This window comes from Hypomesus nipponensis, chromosome 23 (assembly GCF_054491055.1).
Source record: "Hypomesus nipponensis isolate SF chromosome 23, ASM5449105v1, whole genome shotgun sequence".
NCBI classification, from domain to species: domain Eukaryota; kingdom Metazoa; phylum Chordata; class Actinopteri; order Osmeriformes; family Osmeridae; genus Hypomesus; species Hypomesus nipponensis.
Window position 1 is genome coordinate 13,498,009 of NC_140383.1, and position 16,665 is coordinate 13,514,673.

General features: G+C 43.2%; 1 protein-coding gene and 1 long non-coding RNA gene across 4 annotated transcripts; one reads left to right on the plus strand and one right to left on the minus strand.

Moving 5' to 3' along the window:
* Nucleotides 1-335: 335 nt before the first annotated feature.
* On the minus strand, nt 336-3,375 carry LOC146234329 (histamine N-methyltransferase-like). Of its 3 annotated transcripts, none has more exons than XM_084689096.1 (7): nt 3,221-3,375; nt 2,728-2,910; nt 2,472-2,524; nt 2,266-2,373; nt 1,385-1,515; nt 1,161-1,254; nt 336-967 (listed from the first exon to the last, which is right to left on the minus strand). In XM_084689096.1, the coding sequence occupies exons 2-7, from the start codon at nt 2,859-2,861 to the stop codon at nt 606-608; spliced, it is 882 nt and encodes a 293-aa protein (XP_084545222.1). In that variant the 5' UTR covers nt 2,862-2,910; nt 3,221-3,375; the 3' UTR covers nt 336-605. The 3 variants fall into 3 exon arrangements, with proteins under 3 accessions (XP_084545222.1, XP_084545221.1, XP_084545220.1); XM_084689095.1 differs by having other exon boundaries at nt 2,728-3,091; nt 3,221-3,373; XM_084689094.1 differs by having other exon boundaries at nt 2,728-3,373.
* A 1,417-nt stretch (nt 3,376-4,792) lies between these two features.
* Nucleotides 4,793-6,376, plus strand: LOC146234330 (uncharacterized). The gene is made up of 3 exons (XR_014741759.1): nt 4,793-4,848; nt 5,282-5,438; nt 5,582-6,376. It is a non-coding gene; the product is annotated as an uncharacterized LOC146234330 (long non-coding RNA).
* Nucleotides 6,377-16,665: the final 10,289 nt, after the last annotated feature.

Below are 16,665 nucleotides of genomic sequence, written 5' to 3' on the forward strand. Positions count from 1 at the left end.
ATATTCAAGTTAATTATTTATCTTTACAACCTTGGATAAATGTTGAATTGCATCCAGTGTGTATGGCAAGTCAATACAGACTGTTTCTTTCACTCTGACCACAGAAATACTGTTGAACTATGCACTTCTGATCCTTGATCTTCTGCAAAACTTTCTACATGAACTAGCTGTACTTTGATTAAAATATTTTGCTAAATAAATTGAATGTAAAATGTAACTTACACCAACAATGTTGGTTTTTAGACAACACTCTATAAACTGAGCATTGAGCACACTACTTCTTATTATGTGTCTTAGTTTGTTGGTTTTGATAAAAAATTGATAAAACAAAGTAATTCGGATTCAGACGTTTTATTTAGAAATAGATTTTCTTGCAGTGACCCGACTCATTTGACCCTAGATGCTTTGCTAACAGGATTATGAAATATGAAGCCCATCTTCTCATCTGAGGTGCTCCAACCAACCAGTTTTTATGTTGTGAATGCATTGCAACAGGAGCTTTAAGAATGTTCTTAGCGGTGCTATTCATTAACCAAAATGTAGTTATCCTAGACAAGAGTTTTCAATGCTGAGGCTATAGTCCAGCAGGCAGGGAGTTCCTACATTTAAGTCAGAGGGTCGACAACCATCACTTCTAGGTTGTTGTTGAACATGACCCTCCCATCTGACTGGGTGCTGCAGTCAGGGTGATGCAGAAGATCTAACACTCCTGCTCTCAGCTCAGGGGGAGCTGTCCTGCTGAAGTCCAACACCTCTGTCAGGAAATCCAGCAGCAGCTCTCCCTTCTCGTTGCCCACCGTAAAGCACTCTGTGATGTCCATCTGAGAGGGCAGCTCATAGGTGTGGTAGCGGAGACCTCTGGAGTCCAGGAAGCTCTTGATGTCGGCCGTAGTCACACATTGGCTGATCTCAGTGTTACACAACTGTGCTCTATAAGTCCTCCACAGCTTCCCCCAACCACTTGTACCTGTTAACACACCAACACAACACAATACCAGCACAACAAAAAACTGCACAACAGAACACCATCAAAACAAAGAATTTCATAAATACTTTTTTTCCTGACTTAACAGAACAAAATATGGTGGACAAGGGAATAGTCTTTCAGTACTGGAGACCCTATGCATTCACATTGCTCATTACATAATTAAATATCTTACCTGACACAAGAATTATGAGAAGTTTCCCATTCTTGCTCAAGAGGCTGTGGAAGAAGGAGATGGTGGCACCAGGATCCTTCACATAGTACAGCATCTGAAGAAAACATGAACATCACCATATATTTTAATGTGTTCTTCACGTACATACAATAGATGGTAAGAATACATATCAGAAAATTATCAAATCTAATGAATGATCTATAATTAGTTTATGAGTGGCCTACTTGTATCATGTGAAGAAAGTCTATCTTCTCTGTCCTGTTGTTGTCTCTCCAGTGTTTCTCAAACTCAAAGGCAGTCATCTTATTCCAGGTGAAGTTGATATAATCTAATTTAGGTGTTTTTGACACAAGTACTGTGAAAACCAATTAAGATACAGTTAAAATAAATAATGTAAACAGGATACATAGAAATAATCACATATTTACATATGCGTAGTCCTTTGGAATATCTTTCGTTACTTTAGTTGGTGAAAAGGAGGTAACAACTCTGAGTACCACTGGAGTTCTACTGTGTCCTTGTGATTCTTCTATACCCTTGGAGTTCTACATTAACCTTTGAGTTAACCCCTGGACACACACTGTTCCAGCCACTTCCCTTCGGAAGGAGGCTGCGGTCCATCAGGACAAAAACCTCAAGCCACAAGAAGGCCTAGAACTCCCAACTGCCACTAACACAGTCATGATGTCACGGATCACGCACAAAGTCCATCTGTCATTGCACGATGCACAAATCACATTGCACTGTTCTTTATATCAAATTTTATTTTTATCGGATATTTTTTTTTTTTTTACATTGTGTAGTAGTGGTTAGAATTATTTAGATACTGTTGCACATTTTCTACATTTTATATTTAAAACGTTTGTTTTAAATATAAAATGTAAAATGTTTACCATATGCACCTTCCTGGCATAGTAAATTCCTTGTTTGTGCAAAATTACTTGGCAATTCGGATTCAGAGTTCAAACGGTCTCCTTGTGATCTTCTATACCCTTGGAGTTCTATATTACGATTAGAGTTATACTGTCTCATTGGAGTTCTACTATACCCTTGGAGTTCTACTCTTTCCTTTAAGTTATACTAAACCCTTGGAGTTTTACTATACCCTTGTAGTTGTGCAGTTGCTGGGCGCTGGGTTCCACCACTTCATTTTCAATGGTGATCCCTGGGTGCTTGAGACGCAGCTGGGAGAACATTTCTAGGTCAATCTGACCTGCAGACACAAGCATCTAGACTGATCAATATAACCTGCAGAAGTAGTGAGGTCTACATAGTGATAAATAAATGACGGCCATGTTGACTCTTTCTCACCTGCCCCACTCCCAACTCCCATGACATTCAGGTGTCCTTTACCCTCTCCAATGCTGCAGAGGCAAGCTTTTTACTTAGAGGGCATTGTGGTCATATCAAGATACTAGCTTTTGTTACTAAATAATAATGCGATACTTCTTAAGATGTTGTTAAAGATTCAATCAATTTAAATATAACAAAAAACTTTTAAATTAGAATAATGGGCTATGTTTTATTGTCTTTTTTCGAGAGAGTTACGGAATATTTGTAGTTTTACCTGGACAGTATGTCAGGGAGGACGCCATGGATAAAGTCCTGCATGCACTGGTGCTCGGAGGAGCGATCCAGAAACAGCTGAAAAGACTTCTGATACCTGCTGTCGTCTTCAACCAGACTCCTTAATGATGCCATATGGTGAATTTCCTTACCACTTGGCACGATACAGGGCGTATAGCCTAGTCTGACGCAGAGCACAGGCAGACGGCCAATAAAACAGAAAATCAGATTTCTCACACAGTGAACGTGGAGATTAAATTTAGAACATCGTAGATGGGTAGGTAGATAGGCTATCCCTGCATTTGTCCTCCCCAATCTTTTGCTTCGGAGGTTTCGTTTAACCGAGAGGAATAACCCTGCGGAGACTAAATGGGGTACAGGGTAAGAAATTACATTTACAAACGCGCTTAACTCATTTGCGAATTAAATAATAATTGTGTGGGCTACGTGTATAGAGCATGTGCTGTCATAGGCTACATTTCTTTTAAACTTACATATGGTCTGACGATATTACAGTCGTTACAGCCGCAGATGCCCGGTGGAAAAAATATTGAGGAAACTCCTCCTACTTATTCTTCTTCCTGGGAGACAAAGTGCAGCTGCGCCTTCCTTCCCCTTTAAGGCCGATTTATACTTCTGCGTCTCCGTTAACGGACAGACGCACGCACGGAGTCGGACGGAGTCGGACAACCCCCCCACCCCTCGCCCCTCGGCTTGAACCAATGGCCCCGGTGGATGTAGGTGGTATTGCATTTACGGTTAGGTTTCCGACTCTTCCGGTCGTTTTTATTCTATTAACTCCAGTCAACATTTACAAAACTATCTCCTCCAATAATTTTTGTTCGATTCTAGAACCTGGCTCATACTACTAGCTTTTTCATACAATAATTTTTTCCCGATTTTTGCTAAGTTTGAAACCAATCCTAAATGGGTAAACTAGCACCCCATTTATTTGCTTACGTCAATAAAAGTTTCCTGCAAATGTGCTCGCGGATACTAACAGGGCACGAGCACAAAAGTTCACATTGGCCGATAGCCGATTTACATGGAGCTGAATGACCCATAGACTTATTGAATGAGCACAGGGAGAACTGGCTTGAGTTGCTTGCCCTGTTCTAGCAAGTTTGGCAAATGGTTGTCACACATACATGAAATGTTGTTAATATAGTTTATTCCCGTTATTTTAAAACAGATTAGATTTTTTGTAAAAACGTTCATGACATGATGGCAAATATATTTAAATAATATTAGTCTTGCCTTCAGAAGCTTTTGTTAAACACACCCATTATTCTTTTTTTGATCGTGTCATCAAGCCAGACTGTTTTTGTGGGACAATGAATTAAGGTCCTCAGTGAATCTGTTTCACCCCACTTACATCTGATGGAGACGTCTTGTAGCCTATATGGTTCTGCGAATATTCCCCTTTCAAAGGCAAATGTTCAATAAAGTATATTTTAGACACAGTTCTCAAGCTTTTATGTATTACATTATTACAAAGATCACGTTATCTCTATTACTAGGCGTTTGGTTTTGAAGGATGAACATATAAAACACAGGCCATATTTCTACACTGATGTTAAATTGAAGGCAGTGTGAATTTGGGGCATTTCAAGTATTCACAAATGCACAGCACGATCCACGAATGCACAGCAAGATTCACAAATGCACAGCAGATCCACGAATGCACAGCACGATTCAGGAATGCACAGCACGATTCACGAATGCACAGCAAGATCCACAAATGTGTACGATCCACAAATGTGTACTATCCACAAATGGTTACCGCGATCCACAAATGCGTACAAGGATCCACAAATGCGCTCTCAGATTTGTGTATGTGTAAAACCTTGTCCACATATATAATCACAAAGGCTGGCCTCTCAATTGGCTGTGTTTTTTACACGTGACTTTTGCTACACTTCTGCCGTGGTACAAATCCACAACTCGTGTGCATGTGCGACAATATGTGCCTCGGTAGCTGTAAAGCCTCCATACCACCAGCTGGCGGTATAGTGGTCCAGTGATTTTTAAGGCAACATGACATGGCTGGGTGGTTCAAGTGGTTCCTTAGACTCGTCGTGGCTGCACTTGGGATGCAAGGCAGACACCTCGAGAGCTTTCGGTAAGTATGTTATTATGTTTAGTAGTAAGCCTAGGTGTCATAAGTAGCTTTATATTGCCCAGTAAAATACAATATTTTCAGTCACACTAGTTATCTGTGAATAAATAACTTTAGCTCCGCTTATGCGTCACCGAGCAAACATCATTGAAGTGGCACTAGCAAGCTAACGCTAGACCAATTAACCAACCTGAAAATGTCTGGGCCGTATATGGTGTGTAGGTAGCTAGGATCGAGTCACGATCAGGAGTCTATCTAGCTTTAAAACTAGTTTGGTGGAAGTTTGTATTTAAAAAAGGCTAATAATTAAGATTTGTCTTGAGTGTCATCAGCTAGCAAGCTAGGCACATTCAATCATCAGAAAATGTTTTCCTAATGTACATTTAGACTTTTTCTTTGTTCTCTTTTTAATGCTCTGCACATGTCTGGACATAAGTTAGTAAGTATATGTATTTAAGTGGCCGATCAGGAAACAAATGCAACAGTTGAGAAAGGGATTAAAGGTGACTGGCATTTGGCCACTTCTAACAGATAAGATGTGGTCAACCAACCTGCTTTTCCCTTACGAGAAAGATGCTGAAATCACACCCAAGGTACATGATTTGGTTTAGTACTTAAATAATTGAGATATTTATCCAATCTTTTTTTAAAGACCCCTTCTTGATTACCTACTCTCCAGTTTGTATTCCCATGTATGAGTTGGCTACATCTTCATTATCATTCTCTGTCTTTCCAGATGATTCTTGCACACATCACCCAGACGTTGATGACGAAGATGTCTCTGTCGAGGTTGTCACTCGGGTGACGGCTTAATTTCGGACTTTTATTGAACCCTAACCCTTACTTCCATCCTTCCTGCCTCTAACCCTCCTTCAATGGCTTTTTGTTTATAAAGTGTGTAAATATAAAGAAGAGTATAGAACAAGTGTCTCACAGGTCTGTCTTTTCAACAGCCTCTTCAGGGCATCTGAGGAATCTGCTGCGGTTCTGGTTCTTTGGTCCCATGTTTCTTCTGTCATGGCTAACTCCCCTGCATAACAGCTAGTTGAAAGATCTCGCATGTGTATGTCTGTGCTTTGGAGTTCTACTCTGTTAGGCTTACCAAATGGCATGTTGTAAAGATAAGCTTGGTGTTGGCTGAGTTCATTTGGTAAGGTTCCCCCATTCTGTAGGCAAGGAATGCTGAACACATTATCACTTTATACAGAATAAAAGGTTATATCTAATTTCTCTTAACAGTTTCAAGCTCACTAAGTTTTGCTATTAATAGTTTATTAGATACACACACAAATTGTACATAAGCCATCCTCGCTATTACGGTCCCCTTCGTCTCAAGGCTGGAGAGCCTAACATTAAGCGGATATGACACTATTCAGGTGCGTGGAGCACTAAACGGGAGGAGACGGAGCTTAAAGATGTACTTCAATGCAAACACAAAAGCTTATATAAATTATAATAATTGCCACACATCTTCAGCGGCCAAAACTAAGCTTCAGCAGAGGTGGCAACTGGGTCTATTGATATTTTTAGATGATCCATCTCCAGTTCATCCAGACAATTCTCAAGGACTGGTACATGGACACCAGGCCTCTGGTCAGCATCATTGTCATTGGACTCCCAGTCAATCTCTGGTATGTGCAACTCCTATAGAAACATAATTTAAGATGTTAACATTTGGATTTGCATCCGACTGTAAAGTCATGCATAATCATGACAGGATGGCCCACTTTATTAACTGACATTAAGAGCTTTAAGTGGAGGATCGATTTGTTCATCTTATTAAGTTATTGTATAATGTCAAACAGACTCATTCAATACCATACTGTCGTAAGAAGCACGTGGTTACTGTACTTTCAAGACAAATGGATGCAAGCTACTGTAGAGAGCCTTGAATTAACACTACAGCTAGCCTAGCGGGATTAAGAGGCACTTTTAGTTGTTCGGCCACTTAAATATATACACTTACTAACTTCAGTCCAGACATGTGCAGAGCATTAAAAAGAGAACAAAGAAAAAGTCTAAATGTACATTGGGAAAACATTTTCTGATGATTGAATGTGCCTAGCTTGCTAGCTGATGACACTCAAGACAACTCTTAATTATTAGCCTTTTTTAAATACAAACTTCCACCAAACTAGTTTTAAAGCTAGATAGACTCCTGATCGTGACTCGATCCTAGCTACCTACACACCATATACGGCCCAGACATTTTCAGGTTGGTTAATTTGGTCTAGCGTTAGCTTGCTAGTGCCACTTCACTGATGTTTGCTCGGTGACGCATAAGCGGAGCTAAAGTTATTTATTCACAGATAACTAGTGTTACTGATAATATTGTATTTTACTGGGCAATATAAGGCTACTTTTGACACCTAGGCTTACTACTAAACATAATAACATACTTACCGAAAGCTCTCGAGGTGTCTGCCTTGCATCCCAAGTGCAGCCACGACGAGTGTAAGGAACCACTTGAACCACCCAGCAATGTCATGTTGCCTTAAAAATCACTGGACCACTATACCGCCAGCTGGTGGTATGGAGGCTTTACAGCTACCGAGGCACATATTGTCGCACATGCACACGAGTTGTGGATTTGTACCACGGCAGAAGTGTAGCAAAAGTCACGTGTAAAAAACACAGCCAATTGAGAGGCCAGCCTTTGTGACTATATTTGGACAAGGTTTTACACATACACAAATCTGAGAGCGCATTTGTGGATCCTTGTACGCATTTGTGGATCGCGGTAACCATTTGTGGATAGTACACATTTGTGGATCGTACACATTTGTGGATCTTGCTGTGCATTCGTGAATCGTGCTGTGCATTCGTGAATCGTGCTGTGCATTCGTGGATCTGCTGTGCATTTGTGAATCTTGCTGTGCATTCGTGGATCGTGCTGTGCATTTGTGAATACTTTTGCTACAATAATAGCCCCATAGTGAAGTTTATCACCATTGAAAAGCGTGTGGAGAGAAGTGAGGAAACTACGACGGAATGTGTGAACCTAGTGTCGGAATTGGAGCGTTATGGACGTCGGTGGAATTTAAGGCTCTATGGTGTATCAGAAGTGGAAAAGGAAAATTTACGGGCAGAGGTGATCAATGTCTGCCAAAAAGTGCTACCAGAGGAGAGAGTGAAGCTTCCTGATGCCATTGACGTTGCACATCGTGTAGGGAAACAGCGACAAGATGACCCGAAGCCCCGGGGTATCATTATCAGATTTATCTCCCGGAGACACAGGGATGCAATTTGGAAGGCTGCAAAGAATAACAACTTCCTTCAGAGCAAGGGACTGCGCTTCACAGAGGACTTGACTAAAGAGGACAGAGAGAATAGACAAAAGCTGTGGCCCGCGATAAAGAAGGCTCGTGAAGATGGAAAAGCAGCCTACTTCGTGGGAGGTAGAGGTTTTGTAAATGGTTCAGAAATTAGGTTATAGACATAAACTAAGATAAGGTAGAGTAGGGTTTCTTACAATATCTCAGGTTCATTGTAATGTTGAGCCTATATGGTGGTGCATACTGCTGTTTGTCTACTTTCTATATTGGTGCAATTTACTTTCTATATTGGTGCTGGGTGAATTGAGAGGCTATTAATGTCTGAGGTATAGGCATATGTAGAAGTGATATACTTTCAAGTTAATCAGGTTTTTTTTTTATTTTTACTCTAACTATATTGAGCCTCAGTTACTTCTAATTGTGAAATAATACAAGCAACTTTTAATGTTTTATTTTCAGAAATGCTCAATTACAATCACTAAACGAGCGGTTCTCGGATATGGTTCTATTTCACTGTTTCGTATCCATTGTTATTCACTACTAGTTATAGCAATATGCTATCGTTATCTTTTGTTTCTCTTAACGCTAGGGGTTTACGTAACAATGTTAAGCGTAAAGCTTTATTTTTATATGCTAAACAGTTCAAGACAGATTTTTGTTACTTTCAAGAATCACATTCTATTTGAAATGACGTCAGTTTTTGGAAATCTCAATGGGGTAATTCCATATGGCTTTCTCATGGTACAGAACGTTCTGCGGGTGTGGCTACATTAAAGAATAGGTTTTGTGGAGAGGTTTTACTTACTAAATGTGATCCAGCTGGACACTTTATATGTCAAGTGATTAAATACAACGAGTTGATTTTTATTATTTGCAACATCTATGGATATAACACAAAAAAGGAGAATGATGACCTGACTGGTATCTTAGAGAATATTCTGGAAGACTGGTTGGCTACATTTCCTAGTGCCATTCTGTTATTGGGAGGGGACTTTAACAACGTTTTAGATGGTCGTATGGATAAATGGCCTCCTGGTAAGCCAAATAGAAACAATACTAGTCTCACAGCATTTATGGATAGATTTGATCTCATAGACATATGGAGAAAAAAATATCGTCGTCGTCGTCGTCATCTGCCGCTTGTCCGGGGGTCGGGTCGCGGGGGCAACGACCTAAGCAGGGAGCCCCAGGCTTCCCTCTCCCCGGCCACTTCCACCACCTCTTCCTGGGGGACCCCGAGGCGTTCCCAGGCCAGCCGAGTGACATAGTCCCTCCAGCGTGTCCTGGGTCTTCCCCGGGGCCTCTTCCCAGTGGGACGTGCCCGGAACACCTCACCAGGGAGGCGTCCAGGAGGCATCCTAATCAGATGCCCGAGCCACCTCAGCTGGCTCCTCTCGACGCGGAGGAGCAGCGGTTCTACTTTGAGCCCCTCCCGGATGACCGAGCTTCTCACCCTATCTCTAAGGGAGAGCCCGGACACCCTGCGGAGAAAGCTCATTTCGGCCGCTTGTATTCGCGATCTCGTTCTTTCGGTCACTACCCATAGTTTGTGACCATAGGTGAGGGTAGGAACGTAGATCGACTGGTAAATAGAGAGCTTCGCCTTTCGACTCAGCTCCTTCTTCACCACGACGGACCGATGCAGAGCCCGCATCACTGCGGACGCCGCACCGATCCGCCTGTCGACCTCGCGCTCCATTCTTCCATCACTCGTGAACAAGACCCCGAGATACTTGAACTCCTCCACTTGGTTCAGGATCTCCTCCCCGACCCGGAGATGGCACTCCACCCTTTTCCGGTCGATAACCATGGCCTCAGATTTGGAGGTGCTGATTCGCATCCCAGCCGCTTCACATTCGGTTGCGAACCGCTCCAGTGAGAGCTGAAGGTCACGGCCCGATGAAGCCAACAGGACCACATCATCTGCAAAAAGCAGCGACCCGATCCTGAGGTCACCAAACCGGACCCCCTCAACATCCTGGCTGCGCCTAGAAATCCTGTCCATATAGGTAATGAACAGAATCGGTGACATAGGGCAGCCCTGGCGGAGTCCAACCCTCACCGGAAACAAGTTCGACTTACTACCGGCAATGCGGACCAAACTCTGGCACCGGTCGTACAGGGACCGAACAGCCCAGATCAGGGAATCCGGTACCCCGTACAGGACTCCGCGGAGGGTATAGAGCTGGTCCACTGTTCCACGGCCAGGACGAAAACCACATTGCTCCTCCTGAATCCGAGGTTCGACAATCCGGCGGACCCTCCTCTCCAGGACCCCTGAATAGACTTTCCCAGGGAGGCTGAGGAGTGTGATCCCCCTAAAGTTGGAGCACACCCTCCGGTCCCCCTTTTTAAAGAGGGGAACCACCACCCCGGTCTGCCAGTCCAGAGGCACTGTCCCCGATGTCCACGCGATGTTGCAGAGTCGTGTCAACCAAGACAGCCCTACAACATCCAGAGCCTTAAGGAACTCCGGGCGGACCTCGTCCACCCCAGGGGCCCTGCCACCGCGGAGCTTTTCAACCACCTCGGCGACCTCGGCCCCAGAGATAGAAGGGCCCCCCCCCGATGTCCCCAGACTCTGCCTCCACGTCGGAAAGCGTGTTGGTGGAATTAAGGAGGTCTTCAAAGTATTCCTTCCACTTGATCCAGGACGTCCCCCGTCGAAGTCAGCAGCGCACCGTCCCCACCGTATACAGTGTTGACAGAGCACTGCTTCTCCCTCCTGAGTCGCCGGATGGTGGTCCAGAACCTTTTTGAAGCCGTTCGGAAGTCATTCTCCATGGCCTCGCCGAACTCCTCCCATGCCCGGGTTTTTGCCTCCGCGACCGCCAGAGCCGCGTTCCGCTTGGCCTGCCGGTACACATCAGCTGCCTCAGGAGTCCTACCAGCCAATAAAGCCCGATAGGCCTCCTTCTTCAGCTTGACGGCATCCCTCACCTCCGGAGTCCACCACCGGGTCCGAGGGTTACCGCCGCGACATGCACCGACCGCCTTGCGGCCGCAGCTCCGGTCAGCCGCTTCAACAATGGAGGCCCGGAACATGGCCCATTCGGACTCAATGTCCCCGGCCCCCCCCGAGACATGATCGAAGCTCTCCCGGAGGTGGGAGTTGAAGCTCCTTCTGACAGAGGGTTCCGCCAGCCATTCCCAGCAGACCCTCACATTACGTTTGGGCCTGCCAGGCCTGACCGGCATCCTCCCCCACCATCGGAGCCAACTCACCACCAGGTGGTGATCAGTTGACAGCTCCGCCCCTCTCCTCACCCGAGTGTCCAAGACATGCGGCCTCAAGTCCGACGACACGACTACGAAGTCGATCATCGAACTGAGACCTCGGGTGTCCTGGTGCCAGGTGCACATATGGACACCCTTATGCTTGAACATGGTGTTCGTTATGGACAAGCCGTGTTTAGCACAGAAGTCCAACAACAGAACACCACTCGGGTTCAGATCGGGGGGGCCGTTCCTCCCAATCACGCCCCTCCAGGTCTCACTGTCATTGCCCACATGAGCATTGAAGTCCCCCAGGAGGACGAGGGAATCCCCGGGAGGAGCGCTTTCCAGCACCCCCTCCAGAGACTCCAAAAAGGGTGGGTACTCTGAGCTGCCGTTTGGTGCATAAGCACAAACGACAGTGAGGACCCGTCCCCCCACCCGAAGGCGGAGGGAGGCTACCCTCTCATCCACCGGGGTGAACCCCAATGTACAGGCACCGAACCGAGGGGAAACGAGTATTCCCACCCCAGCTCGACGCCTCTCACCAAGGGCAACTCCAGAGTGGAAGAGAGTCCAGCCCCTCTCAAGGAGACTGGTTCCGGAGCCCGTGCTGTGCGTCGAGGCGAGGCCGACTATATCTAGCCGGAAACTCTCTACCTCGCGCACCAGCTCAGGCTCCTTTCCCGCCAGCGAGGTGACGTTCCACGTCCCTAAAGCTAGCTTCTGCAGCCGAGGATCGGACCGCCAAGGCCCCCGCCTTCGGCCGCCGCCCGTCTCACACTGCACCCGACCCCCATGACCCCTCCTGCGGATGGTGAGCCCACTGGAAGAGGGTCCCACGTTGTCTCTTCGGGCTGTGCCCGACCGGGCCCCATGGGAAAAGGCCCGGCCACCAGGCGCTCGCCATCGAGCCCCACCCCCGGGCCTGGCTCCAGGCAACTGAGAACCATTGTTGTGTTTCTTCATGGTTGTTTTTTTGAGCCACGCTTTGTCTGGTCTTTCACCTGGAACCTGTTTGCCTTGGGAGACCCTACCAGGGGCATAAAGCCCCCGACAACATAGCTTCCAGGATCACTAGGACACGCAAACCCCTCCACCGCGGTAAGGTGGTGACTCAAGGAGGGGAAAAAAAATATCCTGATGATAAATCATTCACGTGGAGTAATAGTACAGGTTCGAGTCGGTCTAGAATAGATTTTTGGTTAATCTCTGGGAGTCTGAACGTAGATGCTGTAGAGGTGGATATATGCCCAACTCCTCTTACAGATCATAAGGCTTTATGTTTTTGTTTAAAGTTAGCCAATTTGAAAAGTGGGACTGCTCAGTCAAGGTATTGGAAACTTAATTGCTCAATATTACAAGATGATGATGTTAGAACAGAAGTTTTAAATCTGATTTCTTATTTTTGGACAAAAGCTAAAGAAGAAGAACGATTTAGTAGTAATTGGGAGCTGTTTAAATTTGAGGTGGGAATCTTTTTTAGAAAATATGGCTCTATGAAGTCCAAATCTCAAAGATCTGCAGAATTAAGGGTAATAACAAGGATTACCTCTTTGTCAAATAAAAGCCCAAATACTTTATTAGACGAGGAAAAGGTTGAATTAGTTAATCTACAAGCTCAATTAGATGACTTGTATAATCAGAAGGCAAGGGGTGCTTATATTAGGTCGAGAGCTAAATGGTTGGAAGAGGGGGAACAAAATTCCCACTATTTCTTTAATTTGGAAAGAACTCATTCCAATAAACAGAGTATAAATAAATTGAATATTGATGGGGTTATTTCAGATGACTTCAAAGTGATATCCAATTATTGTAGCAATTTTTATAAAAAATTATATAGCTCTAAGTTTTGTGATACAACTGCGGATAATTACCTGGACTCTCTGAATGTTAAAACTATTGATAAGAGCCAAATGGAGATGTGCGATAAGATTATCTCTTTACAGGAGATTAAGAATAATTTGAATCTGCTAAAAAACAACAAATCACCTGGTACTGATGGGCTGACGTCTGAATTTTACAAGGCATTTGCTGATGAACTAGCTCCGTTTTTATTGGAGGTCTTTACGGAATCCTTAAAGAAAAATTGCCTCCCAACTACTATGACTCAAGGGGTGACTGTTTTAATTCCCAAACCCAACAAAGACAAACTGCTAATTGACAATTGGCGCCCAATTTGCTTACTTAACAATGATTATCAAATTCTAGTGATACTTTTGGCTAAAAGACTCAAGATGGTGTTGACTTCTATTATTGATGAAACACAATCTGGTTTCATGGCAAAAAGACATATTACAAATAATATTAGGCTGGTTTTGGACATTTTGGATTACTCAGACGTGATTGATGATAATGGTTTTATTTTGTTTTTGGATTTTTACAAGGCCTTCGATACTGTGGAACATCAGTTTATTTTGCATTCTCTGAGAAAGTTTGGATTTGGTAATTACTTTTCTACGGCTATTAAAACTTTGTATATGCATAGTAATAGTTCTATTCAGTTAACAGGCGGCACATCCCCTAGATTCGAGGTGTCTAGAGGTATACGGCAGGGATGCCCTACCTCCCCCTATCTCTTCCTTTTAGTAGCTCAGTTGTTGGCTGACCATATTAAAGCTAGTGCTGTGAAAGGTATCTCTCTACTTGGTAGTGAATTACTATTGACACAGCTGGCAGATGATACCACACTATTTCTGAAGAATCAGTTTCAAATTCCTGCTGCTATAAAAACAATTAAAGAATTTTCAGAGGCGTCTGGTTTACATTTAAATGTTAATAAGTGTGAACTTCTGTCTATCAAGGAGTGCACTTCCTCCTCTCTTTACAATATTCCAGTTAAAGATGAAGTTCTCTATTTGGGTATTGTAGTTACCAAAGACCAAAATAAGAGACGTCATTCCAATTTTTCCCCAGTCATTAAAAAATCTCGAGAGATTTAATCAATGGCTATTAAGAGATTTATCAATTAGAGGTAGAGTATTGATTACTAAGGCAGAGGGTCTCTCTCGTTTGACTTATGCAGCTTTGGCCCTGCATCTGGATAATAAGCTACTAAAGGAGATAGACAAAATGATATTCAATTTCATCTGGCAAAATAAGACACATTATATAAGAAAGACTGTTCTTATGGATTCCTATGAAAATGGTGGACTAAATGTATTGGATTTTGGTACTTTAAATAATACTTTTAAAATAAATTGGCTGAAACAGTTTTTTGGAAACCCCTCTTCAGTTTGGAATATGATACCTCTCCATGTGTTGTTTAATCTTGGTGGCTTAAACTTTTTTCTTGCTTGTGACTATGACATTGACAAAATTCCCGTGAAATTATCTGCGTATCACCGACAGGTTTTTTTTGGCTTGGTCTCTCATATACAAACACAATTTTTCTCCTCACAACTATTTGATCTGGAATAACAAGAATATTTTATATAAACACAAATCTCTCTTTTTGGAGAATTGGGTCTGTAATAATATCTTGCGGGTAGATCAATTATTTAATGAGAAGGGTTGTCCTTTCACTTATGAGGAGTTTCTTGCTAAATACAGGATTCCAGTCACACCTGGGGATTATGCAAAAGTATTTGGCACAATTCCCTCTGGTATTTGTATGCTTTTTAAATCTCAGCCAAGGGTTACACTCCAAAATTGTCCTCTTGTGCATAATCCTGTTACAGTCTCCCCTATAGGCAAAACCTGCTTTTCCAATACTGGTAGAAATAATAATAGATCTATTCGATCTTTGTTTCAGAGATATAACTACGGTGTCTTGTGTTATTCCTTACTGGAATCGTTTTGTCAATGATATTGTTTGGAAGAATGTATGGCTTTTACCTAATCTATATTTAGTAACAAATAAAGTGAAGGAAATTTCTTTTAAACTTATCCATAAATGTTATCCAGCAAAAAGCTATATTAAGAAAAGATTTAAGAAAGACATTGATGTTGTTTGCACTTTTTGTAATGAATGTGAAGAAACGGTTGTGCATTTATTCTGGAATTGTCCAATTGTAAAATAATTTTGTCAAAATCTTTGTAAGTTTATTACTGAAAGTATTGAGGCGGATTTTTGTTTATTCTGGAAGTATGTATTGTTTGGGCTTTTTGACGGTTCCAGGAAAAATAACTGTGTATATATAATTAATTTTATTATTATTATGGCCAAGTATCATATTCATAGATGCAAATTCATGGGAAGAAAACCTTGCTTTATTGCCTTGAACGGAGAGCTCAGACAATATATTTTTTCAATAAAAAATGCCAAAAATACCAAGGCCATTAAGACAGTAACAATCTGTAGTAGTTTAAATATATTAATGTAAAGGTTTATATCCCCTAGCGTGAATTTTTTGTTATGTTATTTTGTATTGATACATGTTTACTCCGAACGTAAATGTTTTTGTTTTTTTTACTTTTTGCATCTTGTAAACTCCAATGCACTTGACTTTGTTGAAATTGCTAATAAAAAAAATAAAAATAAAAAAATAAATAAAAAGGTCTCGGAGCTAGGGAAAAAAAGAGCCAGGCGCGTTCGACTTCATGCAGCGCCGGCGGCGCCGACAGTCGGCTGCAGTCGGCTGCCTTGAAGCTGAGAATGCCATTGGCTGCTTCAAGTCAGCTGGGCTGCAGGCGGCTGCAGGCGACACCGGCGCCGCATGAAGTCGAACGCACCCATTGTTTAAAGCTAGACCGGAAGACACGGAAGTGGAAAGATGGCCGCGTCCAGTCTCGCGCTCTCGCTTGCCTCACTGCGCCACTGAGCACTTTTCATAGAAATGAATGGGGACGCCATCTTGGAAGACAAAGGTAGCTTACTCTAGTTATATTAACTGTACGAGTCGGACGGATTGGTTGAATTATACTACTCCGACGGCTCTGCGTGCTGAAAGCAATTCACCGCCAGAAGAGTAGATGGCGCTGCACTGCAATGTTAGCTCGGTTATCAAAAACTCGGAGCAAATTTACAAATGAGCCGCTTCATCGATAAAATAAGCACATTCTTAGCAACTACACTGCCCATTTCTCGTCACATTTTAATTCAGATGCTGATTTACATGTACTGTTTAGCTGAAATATGAATTGTAAAAACGTACAACAATGGCGTCAAAGGATTCTGTCACATTCTCTGATTCTGTTCTCTTGTTGGTCACGGCAACCCCGCCCCTGACGCAAGCGATTCTTAATACGGACCTATCACAGCCAAGGGGTATCCGTAAAATGACGGACGGACAGACGGATAGTCAGGAAAACGCAAAGCTCTGCGAGGGGTTCGGAGAGGGCACGGAGAGGGAGTTCCTTGACGGAGAGGGTGTTCCCTGTGTGCGTG

Excerpts from the sequence above, each read along its gene's own strand:
- LOC146234329 (XM_084689096.1), bottom strand. The coding sequence starts at position 2,861 with ATGGCATCATTAAGGAGTCTGGTTGAAGACGACAGCAGGTATCAGAAG. Across the intron at positions 2,525-2,727 it reads CTCCCTGACATACTGTCCAG|CATTGGAGAGGGTAAAGGAC; the intron begins GTAAAACTACAA and ends TTGCCTCTGCAG. Across the intron at positions 1,516-2,265 it reads GCAACTGCACAACTACAAGG|TACTTGTGTCAAAAACACCT; the intron begins GTATAGTAAAAC and ends TGGTTTTCACAG.